The 21,479-nt window shown below is 42.8% G+C and overlaps 1 protein-coding gene across 1 annotated transcript in view; it reads left to right on the forward strand.

Moving 5' to 3' along the window:
* Nucleotides 1–3,754: 3,754 nt before the first annotated feature.
* DRD3 (dopamine receptor D3) overlaps nucleotides 3,755–21,479 on the forward strand; it is a gene marked incomplete at its 3' end in the record, with an annotated part of 43,365 nt that continues 25,640 nt past the window's right edge. The window contains 2 exon segments of the mRNA XM_079704877.1: nucleotides 3,755–3,816; nucleotides 10,660–10,964. Of these exon segments, the coding sequence (XP_079561003.1) occupies nucleotides 10,695–10,964 (270 nt within the window). The 5' untranslated portion in view covers nucleotides 3,755–3,816; nucleotides 10,660–10,694.

Raw genomic sequence — 21,479 nt, forward strand, 5'->3', positions numbered from 1 at the left:
AGGGTGGGAGGGAGACGCAAGAGGGAGGAGATATGGGGATACATGTATACATATAGCTGATTCACTTTGTTGTACAGAGAAAAACTAACACAACATTGTGAAGCAATTATACTCCAATAAAGATGTAAAAAAAAAAAAAATAATTGTCATGCTTCCCTGGTGGCGCAGTGGTTGAGAGCCTGCCTGCCGATGCAGGGGACATGGGTTCATGCCCCGGTCCGGGAAGATCCCACATGCCGCGGAGTGGCTGGGCCTGTGAGCCATGGTCGCTGAGCCTGTGTGTCCGGAGCATGTGCTCCGCAACAGGAGAGGCCACAACAGTGAGAGCCCTGAAAATTGGCTCCCTACCCTGCCTCATTCGGTCTCCACACTGTCCTGTTGAGTGTGAGCTCTGTGGCGGCTTAAAGTGATGTGAGAAAGTCATGTTACACTCAATGGTTGGTACTGAAGGCCAGCTTTCTGTGATGAAACCGAAGAACCACTACCCTGGAGCAGCATTTCAAAGACTAGAGGGGAATATTTCTACCACAGACTTCACACCAATTCCCTTTCAAACAAGACCACTGAGCATGCCTATGTATCAGACACCCACCACCTCTTAACTCTTGCTCTAAACCTCCCAGTTCAGGTTCAAAATAGGAAGACTTCCCTGATGAAGCACTGTTGACTGGAACATAAGATGTTCCAGTCATGCTACTGAGACAGGTTCCTGGAAGGAAAATGAGAATGATCTATATTTTTCTTGATTTCTGCCCAAGCATATCGGTTTTGTAGGCATCCTGGAGTCCTTCCCAGAAGGCAGGTCTCCAAATCTTCAATGCCAATCACGAATAAGAGTTCTGTTTACTTAAAAGATTGAAAGTTGTTCAGTGTTGTATGAATGGGAAGTGCCAGATTAAAAGGAGCAATTGCTGACTGTCATCTACATTGAAGTCCTGAGAGAAAGGACCCCCTTATTCACCACCCACTTTCTGTTCCCTAAGGCAGTCAGGGAATCTACTAGAGAGGCAGTTGAGTCACGACTGAGTTGACTGCCTAGATGTGTGACTTTGGGGATGTCGGTTAATTTCCCTCTTTATCTTCCTTTGAAATTTGCCAAAGAAAGACATTACAAAAATGCTGAGGAAAATTCTGCCAGCAACATTTATAGCTGCTCTGTGAGGATACACCATGTACTCTCAACACAGAAAGTTTAGAAATGTGACCTTTCCTGCTACATTCGTGCATTATCAGGGCAGCATTATCATCAGATATGATATCATCAAATGCTAAAGAAAATAAACATAGGGTACTCAAAGTGGAACCATGATGCTGAAAATGAGTAATAAGACCCTGAGCCCCTTAATAGGATTCTGCTAAATTCTACTCGTACATTCTCTGCTGTTACATATCAGACATGCCAAACCTTGACAGTGCATATTCTCTTGGTCCCCAAATCCAAGGGAAGAAGAGCCTAGGGGTTTACATTCAAGCTGGAAATTCCAGTTTTAGGGCATATTCGATATATTTATGCCCCATAAATCATGAGCAACCTTGGATATGGCACCTAACCTCCCTAAACTTCTGTATTAGTTTGCTAGGGTTTATGTAACAAAATACTACAGTTTGGATGGCTTAAACAACACAAATTAATTTTCCCACACTTCTGGGGGCTAGAAGTCCAAGATCAACTTGTTGACAGGTTTGGTTTCTCCTGAGGACTCTCTTCTTGGCTTGCAGAGGGCTGCCTTCTTGTTGTGTTCTCATGTGGCCTTTTCTCTGTGTGTGTCTCCCTGGTGTCTCTCCCTCTTCTTATAAGGACACCAGTCAGATTGTATTAGGGCACACTGTAATGGCCTCATTTTTTTTTTTTTTTTTTTTTTTTTGCGGTATGCAGGCCTCTCACTGTTGTGGCCTCTCCCGTTGCGGAGCACAGGCTCCAGACGTGCAGGCCCAGAGGCCATGGCTCACGGGCCCAGCCGCTCCGCAGCATGTGGGATCCTCCCGGACCAGGGCATGAACCCGTGTCCCCTGCATCAGCAGGCAGACTCCCAACCACTGCGCCACCAGGGAAGCCCTGGCCTCATTTTTACTTAATCACCTCTTTAAAGACCTTATTTCCAAATATAGTCACATTCTGAGATTATGGATTTGGGGAGGATACAATTCAATCCATAACAGCCTCTGTAAAAATGGGCATCATGAGGATTTATGTAAGATGCAGATGGGAGCATGAATTAGAAAATGCCTTATAAACTATAAGTCACCATAGCAATATTGTATCATTGATATCATCATTTTTGTCATCATAATTATTATTCTCTATGACATATTGTCAGCCTCCTGGGAAATCTAAATTTTCCATCTTTGGAAGAATTGTAGCATAGCAGTGAAGAGAACATGCTCCAGAATTAACTGATGTCAGATCTAAATCCTGGCTCTACTACTTGTTAGCCGTGTGACCTCCAGAAATTATTTTAACCTCTCTAAGCCTCAATTTCCCTATTTATAAACTAGGAATGGAAAAACAGTACCTACCTTTTAGGGTTGTTGAAAGGATTAAAAGAGAGCATGCATTAAAATGACTGGCTACTAGTACATGCTCAATAAATGATGGCTGTTATTAATAGCAATATTTAGACCTTGTTGTTGCTGCCTTTCTCAGCCAGCAGAGGTCTCTATCATAGTTGAACTGGGACTAGCTTCCCATGACAGTCTGGACTGCAGCTGCCAAACATATCCACTGTTGGCAGAGAAAGTAGTCAAAGAATTACCACCCTTTCTGAAAGAAGGAAAAGAAATCGAAAACAAGAAAGTAGGGAATAGTTAGGATTCCATGGTTAAATGTTACATGAACAGGTGACAATGAATTAAGATTGTTTAAGTTCTAGTGCTGCTTCAGAAACTGACTTTCACTGACTACCCTTCATTGCATCTCCCTTTAGCCAGTTCTAAAGTTGAGTTTTTAAAAATTACTCACATATACCTCAGAAGAGCAGTAAGAATAAATTGGCAAAGGTTATTGTAAAGTTCTCTGAAAACAAGGAGTGCCACTAAATAAACATTTAACATGTCTCACAGTATTAAACTTATTTCAACTTTATCACCAGTTATACTTCATGCCTCAGTTTTGCTTCTGCTGTAATATATTTCCTTTAACCTTCTTTTCCAAGACAGGCTTACACCTCCAAGTTCAATTATTCTGTCAATTGTGTTTTAAAGTGTACTGATTTCTATTAACCACTTGTGGTATCAATTTGTTGATCTGCTCATTCTTCTGAACCAATCATCTTTACACCCACCAAAAGCTGGAATGACAATTAAACTGAGGAAGGTGAGAATTATTCAAGAGAAATTAAAGCATAGAAGTAAAGACAGTGGGAAAACTGAGATTCAAAAGAGCACTGAGGGGAAAATACACATGTACTAAAAAGCATAGCACAAAGCACATAGAGGCACAGAGGGAAAAGAGAAGAGAGAGGTGGAAAACGGATCCTGCTACACCTCTCTTTCAGCACCAGGGACAGAGCTTCTGAAGGGCTGACCCAAGCAACGTTCAGTTTAGGGTCCCTCCCAAATTCTCTAGAGAAAATGATGCATTCGAAAGCAGCTATGAAACATGCAGTAAGGTCTAATAGGGAAGCTGGAAGAGAAGCACACAAGTGATTTCACCTGAGAGGCAAAAATGGGTGATTTTCTTTCTGTTCATTTCCACAGTTTCTGTGTCCTGGGAAAGGCAAAGTTTGCTTTGATTGGGCATGTCTGCTGTTAGTAAATGGCTGCAGGAGCTGAGGTGCTAAACCCCACAGTCTCCAGAAATCAGAAGAAATTTTCAGGGTAAGTAGTTTTTCTTTTTGTTTCTAGTTTAATACACAGTGTTTTCCTGAGAGGTTATTTAAGCAGTTTGGGGTTCTGTGGTTCTCTGAGAACATGCATTAAAACTCTGTACCCTCTCTTATTTAAAAACCTGAACCCCTGAGGAAACTGTTTTCATTTCTTCTCATTTTTTGGGCAGTAGAAACCTGTTCTCTTTCTCTTTTTTCCCCCCAAATTAGATCTTCATGGGCTCTAGAAGCTATATCAAGGCACAATTAAAAGATGGAAAATAAAAAGATGTTACTATTCCTGAGATTTTTATGGAAGTTGATTGTTTTCCTCTTAAGGGTTTTACTTAATTGGAAGGGTCTGTTATTTTAAATTCCCCAATTCAGCACCCTGGTTATCCAGGGCTGAGGGTTTGGAGAGGCACTGTTTTCAATGGTCTATTTTAAGTCAGGCTGTTTCCAAGTCAGAATCCAATTATTCCCAACAGAGATATGCAGTACTTGAGATGATAATTGTGTATATTTTCTTTACTGATGGCATGTGATTTTGAGGGTATTGTTGTTGTTTAATTGTAGGACTTTCACTACTTACTGTAGCTTATTGGGTCAACGGAAGTTGTTGCAATTAGTCATTTTTCCAGTTCATGCCTTTAGTTTAATCAAATACTATCAAAATGAATGCACAAACATTCATTTCTAAACACATTCTGCATGCTGTTTGCACTTTACAGGTGAAGCCCTTTGCTTACTGACACTAAAAGGTCAGTAAAACGTCTGTCCATGGGTAGGAGTGAAGAATCGCTGCTTGACATAGCATTGGATCTCTTGTAGCCAAAGAGAAGCAGATACCATATGAGAAAGATTCTTACTCAGACACATGTTTATTTATAGTTGAACATTTTCAAGGGTCTGCTTGGCTAGCAGTGTGCAGGGATGTTGAGCATAGAAAACACTGACAGTGTTCGAATATATGCCTCATATTAAAGAATCTATACAGAAGCCTGCTTATTATGGAATATGAATTTAAACAAATATAAAGTAGATTTTACTGAACCCTAAATTCAATTTCTAATGTATTGAAGTTTGTCATCAATTAACATTTGTTTATTGATTGATTGACTAATCCATTGAGTTCCCCCATTTTATCTCTGAATAGAATGGTAGGATGCTCAGACATTAGAATGTGTGATGGAAAGTAGGGATGCTCTGCTTTACTGGGAAAGTTTAATGAAGCAAAACTATATTACCTTAGCTACTGGATCTCAGTAACCAGATATGATTTTTCTCTGTACATTTACCAACAATGTAGATGTGCCCAAATATATAAATAGGCTATGTATTTCAATGCACTCGTGAATTTTCAGTAGGAAAATAAACTAACAGCAATTTTCAAGAATAAAGTGCCATAGAAATGCTAAAGACTACCTCTAATAATAATGACAATGTAACTCCCACTGTTTCTACGTGCAGTGTGCACCTGCATTGACTTCACTGAGTTTGGTCAGGTCATGTGCACAAGGTGCTCTGAAAAGGCGAGGTTTTAAAATTAGCCGCCATTTCAGGTTTGCTCCTTCACCTGAATAATGAGGAAGTTAAGAACATGGAGCTCTGGAAACAGACAGATCTTGAGTTGAATCAGCTCCATAATTACTGGTGTATGACCTCAGCAAGATACTTAACCTTTCTGTTACTTACTTTCTTCAACTGCAAAAATGGGGATAATAATAGCACCTATTTCCTTCATCAGGTTGTTGTGAGGTTTAAATAAGATAATGCTTATAAAATGTTAGTTATAATTATTAATTTTTTTCAGGCAATATAGCAAGTTTGCATTGAAGCCCCAAGCCAGAAAAGCTCTGGAGACTAGAGATCAGGATGTAACTGAGTGAAAGTTTAGAGATGGCAAAAGACAGAGATCTATGATATAAGTAGTTGGTCTTGTGACCCTGCTACCAGGGCATTTTGTTCTGGGTTTAGGAAAAACCATTTCTATCTGGAAATGACTGCCCACATCACCTTCCACCCCCAGCACAGACACATTAAATGTCACAAGTTTTGGATTTAGGGAAACACAAGATGAAAGCTGGGCTCAACGTAGCCCCCTACGCATTGTGTAATCTTAAGAAAGTTACCGAGTCTCAATTTTTTAACCTATAAAAGGGAGATATGAATATCCACCTTCAGGGTTACTATAAATATTAAAACGAGGTAATATCTGTACGGTACTAGTGCCCGGCACACAGTAGCAGCCAGAAGTGGTAGTGAATATTGTCTTCAGAAGGAGATTGAGAACTCAAGATGTTTTTGTTTTTCTTGTTTGTTTTTTGCTTAACTTGATAGCCTTGAGGAAAGAGAACAAACAATTAAAGCCCTGTATATCTTAATAAATAACTTCTTAGCAAACTCAATGGGAGCCTGGTATGGAACCAGGAGCCCAAACGAGACAACCTACAGATAGATGTTCCAGGCAGACTGTGGTTCCACACTGAGGGACTGAATATCATCAAATCAGGATGTATGTCATAGCTGATGGGGGCCTGACCAGGCTCTGTCCCCCTGCTTTTTAAAGTAGATTATGCATTCACTCTAGGAGATGCTAGAATAAACTATAAAGACTGTGTAAGAAATTCAAAGGCTCATTAAAATTTGTAAGTAGTATTATACATAATGATTCTTAAAAGAGTAAGACCAGCAATAATCTTCTAGTCCTTGCCTTCTCCACTTTCTCACTTCCATCCACTCTTAACTAACACTCTTTGCTGAGGTCATCAGTAATCTCCTAATTTCCAAGTCCATTAGACACTCTGCAATTGTAGTTTATTTGACCCATGCACCTATTCCCACTTGCCCTTAAACAATAAAAGCTACAATATTTTAAGTGCAACGTACTAGACATTATGTTAGAGCCATGAATCTCAATGGGGAGAGCAATTTTGCCCCACAAGGGACATTTGACAATGCCGGAGACTTTTTTCACTGTCACAGCTGGGGCTAGGGGAAGTGCTACTGGCATCTAGTGAATAGATGTCAGGGATGTTGCTAAAAATCCTACAATGCAGATGACAGCACCCCCTGCCCCAAGAAGGAATTATCCAGCCCCAGTTGTCAACAGTGCCAAGACTTTACGTATATAATTTTATTTGACTGCACAATAACCCTATAGTTGGGTATGATTATCCTCATTTTGCTGATGAGGAAACCAGGCTATCATTATGAATTACTTAAAGAGTGATTATCAAGTTAATGAATTCTCCAGGCTCTTTACTTCTCCTACCTGAGACCAGTTTACTATCTGATAGCATATCTATCAAAAGGAGAAAGAAAGGAGAAAACCCGGCCCAGTGCTGTGTTATATAAGCAATGCTGGTTAAAAAAAAAATTTTTTTAATCTAAGGAGGGAGGAAGTTGAAACAATGAAGCTGAAAAGTGGGGAGTAATCTAGCATCTCACTCATGTTCTGCTTTCATCTCCCACACCCACAACTCATCAGGAACTGCCTGGGCAACCAAGGCTTACCCCCACCTGCTGCTCTAAAGAATCTAAGAGCAGAGACAGTGCAATGCAAAAAAGTAAATCAGAAACTCATGCAATGGTGAGTCCAACGTCAGGCTCAGAATTGATTTTCAGAGTTGAGGATTTCCCTTCATATAGTTAGTCATTGACACTTAGCTGTACTATTTTTAAGTAGGTGTCAAACCTCGGCAGAGTAAAATGTCCAGCAAAATGGTCACAAATATCCCAAGGTTTTATGCCTCCCTCCTACCTGACAGGGAAGATGAGGCTAAGACATCATGAGCCAACTACAGACCCTAGGAAAGAGTGATTTCTGGCCATTGATTTCCAACGTGGCCCAGGTGCAGAAGGAAAGGCGTTCTGGGCCTGAGCCTGCCTCGAAGGTGAAAATATCCTTGAACAATCAGAAAGCTTTGTATTTTTCCAGAAGCTCTTGGCAGCAACAGTGCTATCTCCAGGGTAGTGGCTGCCCTTCTCTGAATAATGAGAAAATTATAATTATTATCAAAAATTATTATTATGCTTTAAAATATATTTAGTGCAAACAGTGTGCCAAGATAAAGAACAATTTTTTTTAAACAATTCTCTGAATGCATTCCAAATCACTCGCCCCTTACAATTATTTGTTCATTTTAACGCTTTCACATTCCAGGCTGAAACATTCAAAATGGCATACGAAATGACAGCCAGGATTAAGCCAATCTCCTAATCAAAGGAGAGCAGCAGTTAGCAGAATTGAGAGCAAATCCTGGCCACCAAGCCAGCCTCTACCTCTGCCACAGCCTAGAGCAAGAGTTCCCATGGAGGCCCATATACTCCATGTCTAAATATTTTAGTTATAATTAACAAACACCATTGAATGAAATGTTTACTCCTCCTGCCTTGATAAAAGCACCTTCTTAACAATCTGGAAGGCCAGATTTGAATTTAGGGTTCCTGGGCCTTAAGAGTTCCATACAAAATGTGAGATGGCAGGAGAAGCTGCCCCACCCGACATCCTGTCCCAGGGACTCGGTCCTTTTCTCTCCACACCTCGGGCTACACCCAAGCTATTCATCTGAGCTCCCCCAAACAGCTACCCCTGGAGCCCATGGGTCCCACACATACATGCCACAGTCTTCCTTCAGGGTGACAGATCCAAAATGAGGCTGGTGCTGCCCTAGAAATAGGCTCCAAGCAGTTTGGGCAGAGAATCCTGAGATCTTGGTACCAAGAGTATGGTCTAGAATGGGAGTGTAGACTCTTGATGGATCTGCTCCTTGGTGCCATGGGAGAGCATGACCTCATCCTCTAGGAAGGATATGACCAGATGGGGTCCAATGTGGAGCCCTCGGAAGCACAGCGCCCAGGGCAGGAGTCACTGTTACCCAAGTCTCAGGGTCATACCATAGGCTATAAGCCTTGTGCCTCCCCCAGCATGTGGCTTTGGTGCACTGCTACCCTTGGCACAAAGTCATTTCCATATTTTTCTTCAGGACACAATGACTTTTGTCCCCCACAGACATGCACAAACCTGGCTTTAAGAGCTCAGAGTCTCTTCTGGCCCCAACAGGTTGGTGCCATGGGGGCAACCAATGGGCTCTGTTGCCTTTCCCACGCTATGTCCAAAGTCCCCACGGTTGGAGGATTGGTTTTTCCCAGTGGGCTAGTGATGTGACAGTTGCTATGGCTTTCAGATGTCAAAGGAGGGCGTTGGAAGGCCTGCATGCCAGTTCTGCCGCTAAGAAGCTGTGACTTAAGACTTGTTAATCATCTCTCTGGGTCTCAATTTCCCTGTTTGAACAGTGAGGGCATTGGACTAGGTCAGAGGTTGAAAACTGATGATGCATGGGTCATTGGCCCATGGATGTGGGATTTTGGGGTGGAGGGGGATGGGAGACTTCATAAGGCTTAAATATTTTTTTAATTAGTAATGAGTCTTTAAAAATTAGGAGGTTTCAGGAATTCCCTGGTGGTCCAGTGGTTAGGACTGGGTGCTTTCACTGCCATGGCCTGGGTTCAATCCCTGGTCGGGAACTAAGATCCCACAAGCCACATGGTGCAGCCAAAAAAAAAAATTAGGAGGTTTCAAATGAAATTCGGTACATGGATTTTCCCTAAATATAAAAACCACTGTACTGCCTCTAAACCCCATTATTCTTGAGATTTTCTCCCACAGCCCAGTCTCCCAAACCCACCATGTCCTGCTACATAAGACCCAAGAGAAAGAATGGGAGATTGAAGGAAGTGAAGGGAGGCATGGGAAAGGCAAATGCGGGCAAGAGAGACAGGGAGGGAGGAGACAAGGAGAGGGGCTGGGAAGCTAAGAGAAACAAACCAATCAGAGAAAAAGAGTTAAGACTTGCATAGCTTTCTAGGTGTCAGGCATGGCTGTCAACATCTTCCATATGTCATAGCTCATTTAATCTTCACAAAATCCCTGTGGGACGAGTTCCATTATTTCCCCCATTTTACAGAGGAGGAAACTGAAGCTCAGAGAGGTGAAGTTACGTGCCCAAGACCCCAGAGTTCGGAAGTGGTAGAGCTGGGATTCTAATCCTGCAACAGCTCCCCATCTCACTCAGAGTCCAAGCACGGTTCTTTCAATGGCCCAGCATGACCTCTCCACCTCACACCCTTCCACTCTGCCCCTGCCTCACCCGGCTCTTTCCACTGGCCTCCCTGCTGTCCCTTCCACCTGCCAGCCACCCTGCCTTTGTACCTACCATTCCTCCTGCTCGGCGATCAGCACAGTGGGCTTCCTCAGGTCCTCCAGGTCGTGACTCAACTGTCAGCATCTCCATGAGGGCTTCCTGCTTACCCAAGTACTCACACACACATGCCATCCTCACCCTGTCCTCACCCCCTTCCCTAATTGTTTGTTCTCCAAAATACATGTCATCATCGAACATACCACATCTTGGATTTATCTTGTTTATTACTGTCCTCTCTGGAATGGAGGCTTCATGAGGGCAGGGATTTTTATCTATTTTTTTCATTGCTGTATATCCAGGGCTTAGAATAGTGTCCAGCATATAGAAAGTGCTCAACAAAATATTTATCGAATCAAAAAATCAAAAAGTGTACCCAGGGCTTCCCTGGTGGCACAGTGGTTGAGAGTTCGCCTGCCGATTCAGTGGACACGGGTTCGTGCCCCGGTCCGGGAGGATCCCACATGCCGCAGAGCGGCTGGGCCCGTGAGCCACGGCCGCTGAGCCTGCGCGTCCGGAGCCTGTGCTCCGCAACGGGAGAGGCCACAACAGTGAGAGGCTGGCGTACCGCAAAAAAAAAAAAAAAAAGTACCCAAAGCAGCCAAGCTCCAAAGAGTCTGACTTGACCGACATTGTTTTCTATCTCCTCCCAGTAAACGTGTCGGGGTCCCTCCTCTCCCTCCGGGCTATGGCGCCTCTCAGCCAGCTGGGGGGCCACATCAACACCACGTGTGCGGCAGAGAACTCCACCGGGGCCAGCCGGGCCCGCCCACATGCCTACTACGCCCTCTCCTACTGCGTGCTCATCCTGGCCATCATCTTCGGAAATGGTCTGGTGTGTGTGGCCGTGCTGAAGGAACGGGCCCTGCAGACCACCACCAACTATCTGGTGGTGAGCCTGGCCGTGGCAGACCTGCTGGTGGCCACCTTGGTGATGCCCTGGGTGGTGTACCTGGAGGTGAGTAGGTCGCAAGTGCAAGCTGCCCATGTGACTGTGCTTGTCTTTGTCTTCTGTGAGGTCCTGGCATCTGGGGTCAGAATGCTCCCTGCCATGATCCAGGGTCTAGGGAGGGAAGGAGAGCTCCTGTCATTCTCCCTTTCACGAGGGACTTGAAGTTCCTGAGAGCAGCATTTTTCCAGCATCATTTGCCCACGTCAGAACCAGGGAGCTGGGAATGATTCTCTCCCCAGGCCTCCAGCATCCAGGTGACTGGACTTGAGTGATGGGACTTGTCCTAGAAATGCACTAGGCTTACTCTCTGTGCCAGTCATGTTGCAAAGACACAGGGGGTGGGGTGGGAGCAATCCAGTGGCCATCCTCATCAGTGTTTCAATGTATATAGGGGTGGCGATGTGCAGGAGGCATGTAGGGGCAGAGGAATTAATTTTTTAAAAAACAATTTTCTTTTTTAACTGAATGAGAGGAAAAGAGAGCAAGAACAGTCTGCAGATAGATCAGACTTCTGATGGTTCAGTTGCCCTCGGACTCAGCATTTTCCTCCTGGGTACCAGCTCTCCGCAGACTCTGCTTCCAAAGGAAAGGATCAAATTTATATTTTTGGTGCCTCCCCCACCAGTTAGATAATGCAGCAGACCCTGGAGAATTCTGCCGGAGAGAAACATTTCTTAAATGTGAAAGTATTTTCATCTGAAAGTGCAAAACAGAGTCAGGAGGTGATCAAGACAAAACATCCATTTGCTAACAAGGAAATCAGGGTGCCTACACCTGTTCAAGAAACAGATATTCCTACCAGGAAAACATGCAATTACTAAAGAGGTTTTTTTAAACCCTTAATATCCTATTAATATTTCTCCTCTGCACTGTGTATCATTCGAAAAAGGTATCCAATGAAAGCTCAAAATGATGCCATGATTAAGAGAAATTAAAATTCATCAAATTAATATCTCAGTTAATATTAATAGTGAAGATGACAGTTAATTAAGTATGACATATCACAGGAGAACAAAAACCTCGAACATAGACTGCTTAGGCAAGCAACCATATTAAAGAATGACTGGGAACTAAAATTAGACTTATGATCTCAATGGGGAGACATTAAGGAAAGAAATCAAGGAGATAGAAAAGGAAGGGAAAAGAGTAAAAACAACTAGGCTGATTGGGATAGATTTAAAGGCTAAGGGAATACTCAGAGAAAAAAATATGCATTAATGTTTCCCAGTTAGGATTATCCTGATGTTAAAAGGTCTTGTAATTATCTTGACTTTTCTGTCAACCCAATTAGGCCGAGACATCCTTGAAGTCAGAAGCTATGTCTTTGTTCTTTTTTTCCCTGTAGTCCAAACATACTACCTGGCACATAATATGTACTAAATAAATATTTGATGTATGAATGATTAAATGAATCTGGTCTGCAATATATGCATTAGATGGGCCATTTCTACTTATACCATCTGCAGCTACATCTATTGTTACAATGAACTATTTACTTTTATTTTATTTTTTAATGATGATACTGAAAAGTAGTTAGTAGTATATGATATTTCTGTTCAAGAGTGAGGCAGACTTTAGGTGCTACAACCCAGTGTGGATGGATTAGTCAGTGATTCAGAACATCACCACACCCTCCTCAAAAGTGTTTCTGTCCATCCCTATACGTTACAAGGATTCTTAAGTCTGCCAGAAGGATGAATGTCAGAAAGAAAGGCAGGAAGAGAACCTTCACTCTGATAAGCATTTTAATTGCCTCTGAAATAAAACCAGGCTTTTGGTGTCTGTGCACTCAGGGCACTCATTGGCTGTCCATTTGTGATTGCTTCCAGGACTCTGAAGGGATTATATTGGAAAACCTCTGTAGCTACGGGTATAGGAGATGGACATTGTGACCTTCTCACACTAGATACCGCTGGCATCCCCTTCTAGCCACACCTGCCAGTATGGGTGGTACACCCACTCTACTGCTGAGCAGAGAGGAGCAACTGAGCAACAGAGGGCCAGCATAAAATCTTGCCAAAGGCCTTAGTGGACTCTCTGCAGGTTGTATCTATGGGTTTTCCCCTGTGAGAAGAGCTCTGGTGGAGCTCTTGTTTCCCCTCATTAACCAAGATGGCCTCTGTCCAACAGGTTATTTATAACAGGTAGGTATTCAGTAATCAAGAGTAGGTCACATAAGTTTAAAATCATACAAAAAAGATTTGGGGGAGCAGAGACATCTCTCCACTGGGAAATGGGCTTTGCGACCTCTTTTTGGTCCTACCCACTTGCTTCAAGGCTCTAGTAATTGCAGCCTAGTATCTCTACATCACTTTCCCCAACAGTCAACTAAGGGTCTGTCTCAATAAAAGACAGAATATGACGTTAGGTAGCCATCATTAACAGAGAAGCAGTTAAGATAATAGAGGCTCTATTCCAAAGGATCAGGTCTCCCTATCCCACCCCAGTCTGTATATTTCCCTTAGTCTTAAATGCCTGCCTGCTTTCTGTGGACCTCAGAAGTAGACTGGGTGCTTTAACGAGAGAAAAGAGCACTTTGAGCTCTTACAGTGATCATGAATACATAAGTTCACGTGTCTCAGAGAAGAGCAAAAAGTGTAACTCTCACTAACTTGTCCTAATGATGAGTAGCTGGTCTAGTAATTAGAAGATCATACCACAGAGCTCCCTTGAAAAGAGGAAACGATGCAGTGTTGACCACAGAGACTGCTGGAGGTTTGAGGGCCCCCAGGAGGACAGAACAAACATGAGAAGAACACCATGAGGGGGCCAAATTAGCTGTCAAATTCCCAGCTTCCCGTGCTTTGATTTGAATGTATCCATCTTGTTTGAAGGGAATATTGGCTCACATTGGCCAGACCCCTTCCTTCAGAGGAAAACTGGCTCGTAATGACAGACACCAGTATATATGAGTTATGAATGTTTTGTCTATAAATATTGGAAAATTTGACTCACTGTGGCTTAAACAAATAGGAGTTGCTTTTCTCACATAAACAGAATTCTGGAGGAAGGAGTTCTGTTGGTATTGGTTCAGCTGCTTCAGGTGTCATCAAGGACCAGACTCCCATTCTTTCTGTTCATCATCCTTGGCAAACTCACTTCCTCATGCTAGTCACAAGAGGGCTGCCATAGCCCCAAGCTTCATGGCCATATTCAAAAGTAGGATGGGTGGGGACAGCAGAAAAAGAAAAAGTAAATAAAAGCCTTTTCCCTGGAGTGGCTTGAAGCATCTCCCTAAGGAACTTCATTTGTCTAAATGGCTACACCTGGAAGCTAAGGCCACTTTTAGATGCAAGGGAGGATAGAAAAGGAAAAGTGAAAATGTGGGTTTTATTAAAAAAGAAGATGTGGGGGTGATGTAGGCAATAAAATGTCATATAACTTTGTGCTTCTGCTGGAATTCACTGGGATGAATGTTATTCTTATGCAGGGTTGTGCTATGAGAAAGACTCAGAATTGGGAGTCAGAAGGCGTGAAGTTAAATGAATAAAATGAAAGTGACAACTACACTTTCCCTACCTCACAAGATTGATTTAGGCTCAACTGTCATCAACTGAAAACATGCTTCGATAACTAAAAAGTGTGATCTATAAATATCTCAGTTTAGACAATTTTATTGTTAAGTAAAAGAAACCTTAACTCCGAGTGACTTAAACAATGAACAGAATGCATTGGTTCTCATACCAGCAAGTTTAAAAGTCCTGTGGTAGGGTGGACTGCAGGCACAATTTGAACAGGGCTCCAGTTTCATTTCTCTGCAGTTCTCTCAGCTCTGTCTTCTTCCATATACTGACCTTATCCACAGGCAAAGGGTAAGCTAGAGACCTCACATGTGTGCACCACACCATTCACAGCAAAAGAGAAAATCCACATCCCAGAATTTCTAGTAGAAGTGTCAAGATGTACTTGGATGGGACTGGCTTATGGCACACGATTTTCTCTGAACTAATCACTGAACAGAATAGTCAGTTTAGCCTAGGTTGTGTGTACCTTCCATAGAACACATCAACTGCTCAGGAATCTCAGGGATTCCCAGTGGAATCCAAGGACTATTGGAAAGAGGAAAGAAGACAGTCAGCAGGTATGCACCACAGTGGCCTTCACTGGTACCATTCTCATCATGAAGGTACACAGAAGACTGGGCCTGGACAATATATTAAAAGAGATTAGCGGGGGCCAGTCACTGACCTTCTTCAGTTTCCTCAGTCCTCAGGCCTAGCAGAGAAGTTGAGGATAAGAGCCATGAAGGTGACCTCAGGGTAAATTATATTCCAGAGGGCCCTGGCCTGGCCATCTCTGTAATTCAGTTTGCAGCATTTTCATGAAAACTCTTTTCTGTTCTGTACCAAAGAGTTCTATCTCAGATTCCCTCTCAACTTTTTAATTTCCTGCTCTAGAAGCTGCAGTCTGTTTGGAGCTCCCTCTCTAAGCACCAACGTTCCATTTTGTTCCATTCGGTTAAGCACCTTTTGTGATGTTTCATACACTTGTATCAGGGCAGAAAGGCAGCGTAGGCAACCAGGGGAACATTTGGAATACTAAACTCAGAGTACGTGGGTCCCAGTGTGGACTGGAGAAAAGATTTGAGGGTTAGGGAATATAAACAAGCAAAAAAGTGCCAAGTGGGTTCAGGCAGGGAAACTCGCCATAGAGAGCCTGATCGAAGGTCAGAGAGTGATGGCGGGAAGAAGCAGTGCTGTTTTGGGAGACAGGTGCCTTTGGACTCGTAATGATATTGATTATTAAAAATAAAGACTTTTGGGCTTGCCTGGTGGCGCAGTGGTTGAGAGTCCGCCTGCCGATGCAGGGGACACGGGTTCGTGACCCAGTCTGGGAAGATCCCACACGCCACGGAGCGGCTGGGCCCGTGAGCCATGGCCGCTGAGCCTGCATGTCCGGAGCCTGTGCTCCTCAGCGGGAGAGGCCACAACAGTGAGAGGCCCGCGTACCGCAAAAATAAATAAATAAATAAATAAATAAATAAATAAGACTTTTTAAAGAAGAATTTTACCATTGTTCAAAAAACCCCAGATGATAGCAATTTAAAAGCTCCCTGCTGGAAAACAAAAGCAGGAGGTTCTCACAGTCTCTTCACCAAAGTCTGGATTTTGATGGAAGTCATAGACTATGAAAGCTGGAAGGGCTTGGAGAGTATTTCTGCTGTCATTTCCAAAGTATGATCCAACCTCAAGAAATTTCTGGCCACATCCCAGTGACCGGGATTCTCTGTGGGCATGGGCCTCAGGGTCTGCACTTTAAAAGAGCTCCTCCATGACTCTCATGAACCTAAACTTTGAGCTAAACCTTTATGACAGGGAGCTGCTTGTTCAAAATACAGACTGATGGGTGTACCCCAGATCTACCAAACTGGAATTTCTAGGGGTGGTCCTGAAAGTCTATAGCAATTGTAACAAGCCCTTAGTCCCAGGCCCATTCCCACCCCAGCTGATTTGTGCAGCCAGCTGGCCATCTGCTACAAACTAACAGGTAGGAACCACTAATCTGTAAAAACCCCATTTCACAGATGAGGAAATTGGGACTCAGAGAAGTGAAAAATCCTTATTTAGTACCCTATTTTGTCCCACATCAATCCCATCCTGCAAAAAAAAAAAAGAAAAGAAAAGGAGGAAGGAAGGAAGGAGGGAGGGAGGGAGAATAAAAAGGATTTCAATTGTGGCAAACAAAAATGGAATGAAGAGGCTAATTAGAGAAGTAATTCCATCTTTGCTCCTTGGATATCTCCCCCAAACAACTGAAAATCCATCCCTTAGAACAGGAGTTCTTAACCTGGGGAGTCCATCAACTTGGATATAAATAAAATTACTTCTTTATTTTCACTAAACCGAAATTAAGCACTTCCTTCAATTATGAATGTCAGCATCAACCCACAGCAGAAGAAATCCTTAGCATCCCCAATGGAAATCACAGATATTTATATTTTCAAATCGCATTACAGTTTTTGCAGACCCCAAAATATCATTTACACTCATCGGTGCTTTGAAACTACTAGGTCTTGTCATTTAGTGCATTCTTAAAGAATCACATTTTTTTTTAAACTTTGGTAACTATATTTTGATATAATCACTATCCTTTGTGATCCACTGTATTTTATTTCATGCATTTAAAAACATTCTTCTGAGAAGGAACTATGAGGCCAAAGGCATCCAAGGGATAAAGAATGCTTAAGGAGCTCTAGGGACAACCATTTCTTTCTTTTTTTTCTTTGCGGTACGCGGGCCTCTCACTGTTATGGCCTCTCCCGTTGCGGAGCACAGGCTCCGGACGCGCAGGCTCAGCGGCAATGGCTCACGGGCCCAGCCGCTCCGCGGCATGTGGGATCCTCCCGGAATGGGGCACGAACCCGTGTCCCCTGCAGGCAGACTCTCAACCACTGCGCCACCAGGGAAGCCCTCTTTCTTTATATATATATATATATATATATATATTTTTTTTTTTTTTTTTAATTTTACTAAGGTACAGTTGAGTTACAATGTTGTGTTCATTTCTGCTGTACAGCAAAGTGACTCAGTTTTATATATATATATATATATACATATATATATTCTTTAGGGACAAAGTCATGCCCCCACACCCGCTAGAGCCAGCATTTCCCAACCCTCCGAGGCAGCAAAAATCACTGGAGGTACTTATTATTCTGAGTAGGGCCTAAGAATCATTTTAACAAGAGCCTCAGGTGATTTCGGAAATGCTGCCTTATCAGAAAATTTGGGAAATGCTGCCTTAGGCTGTGTCTGTTGAAAATCAATAGCCAACTTCAGTACCTGAAGACACTCTTGCTTCTCCCACCTTCTGTATTGCCAAAGGGAGTTAGTTATATTCATTAGCAAGTGAGAGTAACACCATCTGGCCGCTGTTTAATTCCAAAGTGAGTTTTATTCATTAAAATTTAGGAAGAAGGTAGAATCATGTTTCTAAAAAGCCTTAAATCAATCAGATTTTTTTTTTTGCTTTGCTTTACTTCTGCTTTAATTTCAAAAATCACTTTACCTTTCATGTTCTCCCAACACTCTGTAGTACTCATCTCACTGTCAGCACTTATCATACTGTATCATAGTTATTTTCTTAGCGTCCATCTCCTGGGCCCTCAGTTCATCCCTTCTCATTCACACATGACTCCCCCTAACACACAGATACTATATTCTGAGGCCCTGGGAACAAAAACAGGTTTAATTCATTTCAGTACACCCACCCCAGCAAGGTATCAGCCCTATAATGGGCCCTCAGTGAACACCAGCTTTGTGGGTGGGTAGACGGACCAATGCCAACTCTTCTCCATCCTATGATATGAGAATGGAGTTAAACTGTACACTTCCCAGAAGCAGCATGTCGGGGTGCTGACCTCTGAGAGGCAAAATAGAGTAATGGTTGATATTAAGGTTTGAAATTCCAGCTACTTTTTTTTTTTTTTTTTTTTTTTTGCTGTACACGGGCCTCTCACTGTTGTGGCCTCTCCCATTGTGGAGCACAGGCTCCGGACGCACAGGCTCAGTGGCCATGGCTCACGGGCCCAGCCGCTCCGCAGCATGTGGGATCTTCCCGGACCGGGGCACGAACCCGTGTCCCCTACATCGGCAGGTGGACTATCAACCACTGCGCCACCAGGGAAGCCCCCAGCTACTTTTACTAGCTATGTGTCCTTAGGCAAATTATGCAACCCCTCTCAGACTCCATTTCTTTATCTATAAATTGGAAAGAACATTTACCTCATTTGGTTGCTGTAAGAGTTACTCAGCATGTTCTTGGCTCTTTCAGCTCTTTATTGATCGTTCACTATTATTTACTTGGCATGGAGGACTTAAGTATTTCCATTACACATCCCACCAATTAGGGAAAACCAAGTGATGGCACCTTAGCGGGAATTTCTTAAATTAGCTAATCAGGTTGTTTTCTTCTTGACACTTAGCTGAGATCAAGGAGTGAATGGGGATTTTGCTGGCAGAGTTGGAGACAGGATGAGAGGAGAGCCAGAATGGGGTAGCACAGTGGGGGCCTGGAAGCCAGAGGGCAGCTTGAGGGCTTTGGTCCTTCCGGGCTCAAGAAACCAGGGACCAAAGAAATCTGCCAGGTACATACTTTCACTAGGCCCCAGAGTCAGTAGCCCCCACTGTCTTGTGCTGTTTTTCTACAACCCTGGGATACAAGCAATCAGAAGGAGGTGTCTCATTCCCTAGAAGGGGGTTGATGCGGTCTGTCACACAAAAATCCTTGATGGCACATGGTTTTCTCCTTCTCCCTTGTGGCCACCCACTTCCATCCCTTTCCAACAGCTGCCCCCTCCTCGCCTGCCACCCCCATACAGCAGGTGTGTAACAACCTACATTCCAGTGCCCCATCTGCCTCTATAGCCATGCCTCTCTGGGCAAGGTACTGAACCTCCCCAAGCTTTAGTTTCTTTCTCTGCAATGAAGATAACAATAGTCCTCTCTCGCAGGACCATAATCAGCAATAGAGGCCATGTATGTAAAGTTCAGACATCGGTAATTATTAGTATTAACACAGATTATGTCAGAGACCATTCATTCTGTCAGAATATATTTGCAGCCTGGGCATTGCTCTAGGAGCCTGGATGCAGCAGCAAACAAGTAAAAGTCCCTGCTCCTATCAGGTTGATTAAGTTACAGTCATTTAATCTCCTATCAAATAAGTGTATAATTTGTCTTCAAAAAGCTTTAAGAGCATATACAGTTTTAAAAAATTCAGGTATCAAGTTATCAGAATCAATGTTTCAAAGTTATAGAACTTTCTGGAATGGGTTATATGGGTTGGTGACACACACAGATTGAGTTCTCAATAAATCTTAGCTTGTTTTAATGATATTAGGATCTCATGATGATCTCTAGTTACTTTATTTAAGAATGCCTTGTTTCTCCAGTTCTCTTCAAGAACAGGGCCTGAAGATCTTTTTTAAAAACCTCTTAAAACACGTAACAGGGCTTCCCTGGTGGTGCAATGGTTAAGAATCTGCCTGCCAATGCAGGGGACACAGGTTTGAGCCCTGGGCTGGTAAGATCCCACATGCCGCAGAGCAACTAAGCCTGTGCACCACAACTACTGAGCCTGCGCTCTAGAGCCCGTGAGCCACGACTACTGAAGCCCGCACGCCTAGAGCCTGTGCTCCACAGCAAGAGAAGCCACTGCAATGAGAAGCCCACACACCCACAATGAAGAGTAGCCTCTGCTCACCGCAACTAGAGAAAGCCCACATGCAGCAATGAAGACCCAACAGGGTCAATAGATAAATGAAATAAATTGTTTTTAAAAATTTAAAGCACATAACATACCCTCCTCCAATGAACTAAGTATTAGGAGTTTCACAAGCACTTGTTTTATGAATGAATGAATGAACGAATGGACAAATGAGCAAACAAATGAACGAACACACAGGACATCCAGCAAGCCTGCAGTTTTCTATTGTTCTAATGATCCTCTCTCACCTACACTGTCCCCCAACATATGTACACAAACAGGCGCTCACAATTTTGAAAAAAAAAAAAAAGTGGTTTGCCCCAATTTAAGACATAAATTGCATAGTAAACATAGGTTAAAAGAGATTTAGTATACAAATTTCACCTTTTGCAAGAAGCTTTTACAGCATACAACTGTCCTATGGATTGAGCAAAACCATCTTCTATTCTCCCGGTTCCTCTCATTGTGTTATACTATACATTGTGTTAGACTATACATGTAACTTTAAAAAAGTTTTCATTCTCAGAATTCCTTTAAAATTCATATTAAGCTTTTATTTACATACAGCCAAATGGTTGGACTAAAAGAGAGAAAGTAAATCCACAACTAAATGAACAAAAATGATGACTTCATCACTAGTTTGAACTTTTCATTGTTGCTTTCAAACAAAATATTTTCGGTCAGAGTTTCTCATAGTAGAGCTTGGAAATGACCAAATATAGGGAAAAGATCAAATGCTGAAAAGGAAATAAATCTAAGGGGAAAGAAATTAGTAGGGAAGGGGAAAGAGAGAGAGTCTTTCCGGAACTTGCATTAGTGCCATAAAACAATGATATCTAGTCAAGTGGCCTGGTGATATAACCAGCATCTTGGATGAGAAAAATTAGACAGAGGGCCAACAGCATCTTCATGCGCTATTTTTTGTAGCTTTTTTCCTTGAGAACCTACTTCAGAGGCTACTGTACCTATGTTTCACTCCCTTTTCTCTTGAATAGCCATTGGGCCTGCCCAGCAGAGGTAACATGAACACCCAGCTACAGCCTGAGGTACAAAGCTTCACAGGTTTCCCCTTGAGAACCATGGTGCCCAAGAATGGCAGCCCCAAGAGCAGGAAGCTGGCAAATGCACAAAAGCCTCGGGGCCCCAAGAGTGGCATTTGTGGATGAAAGTGATAATCTCCCTAGCATATCGCTCTGGCTCAATTAGGTAATGTAAAAAAAATTTTTAATAAAATAGAAATGTGCTAGAATATAACTTAAATTACCTAAATTCCTGACTTACTTATAAGTGTTACTCGGAGGAGTTATGGAGCTT

Source organism: Hyperoodon ampullatus (assembly GCF_949752795.1).
Source record: "Hyperoodon ampullatus genome assembly, chromosome: 5".
Classification (NCBI taxonomy): domain Eukaryota; kingdom Metazoa; phylum Chordata; class Mammalia; order Artiodactyla; family Ziphiidae; genus Hyperoodon; species Hyperoodon ampullatus.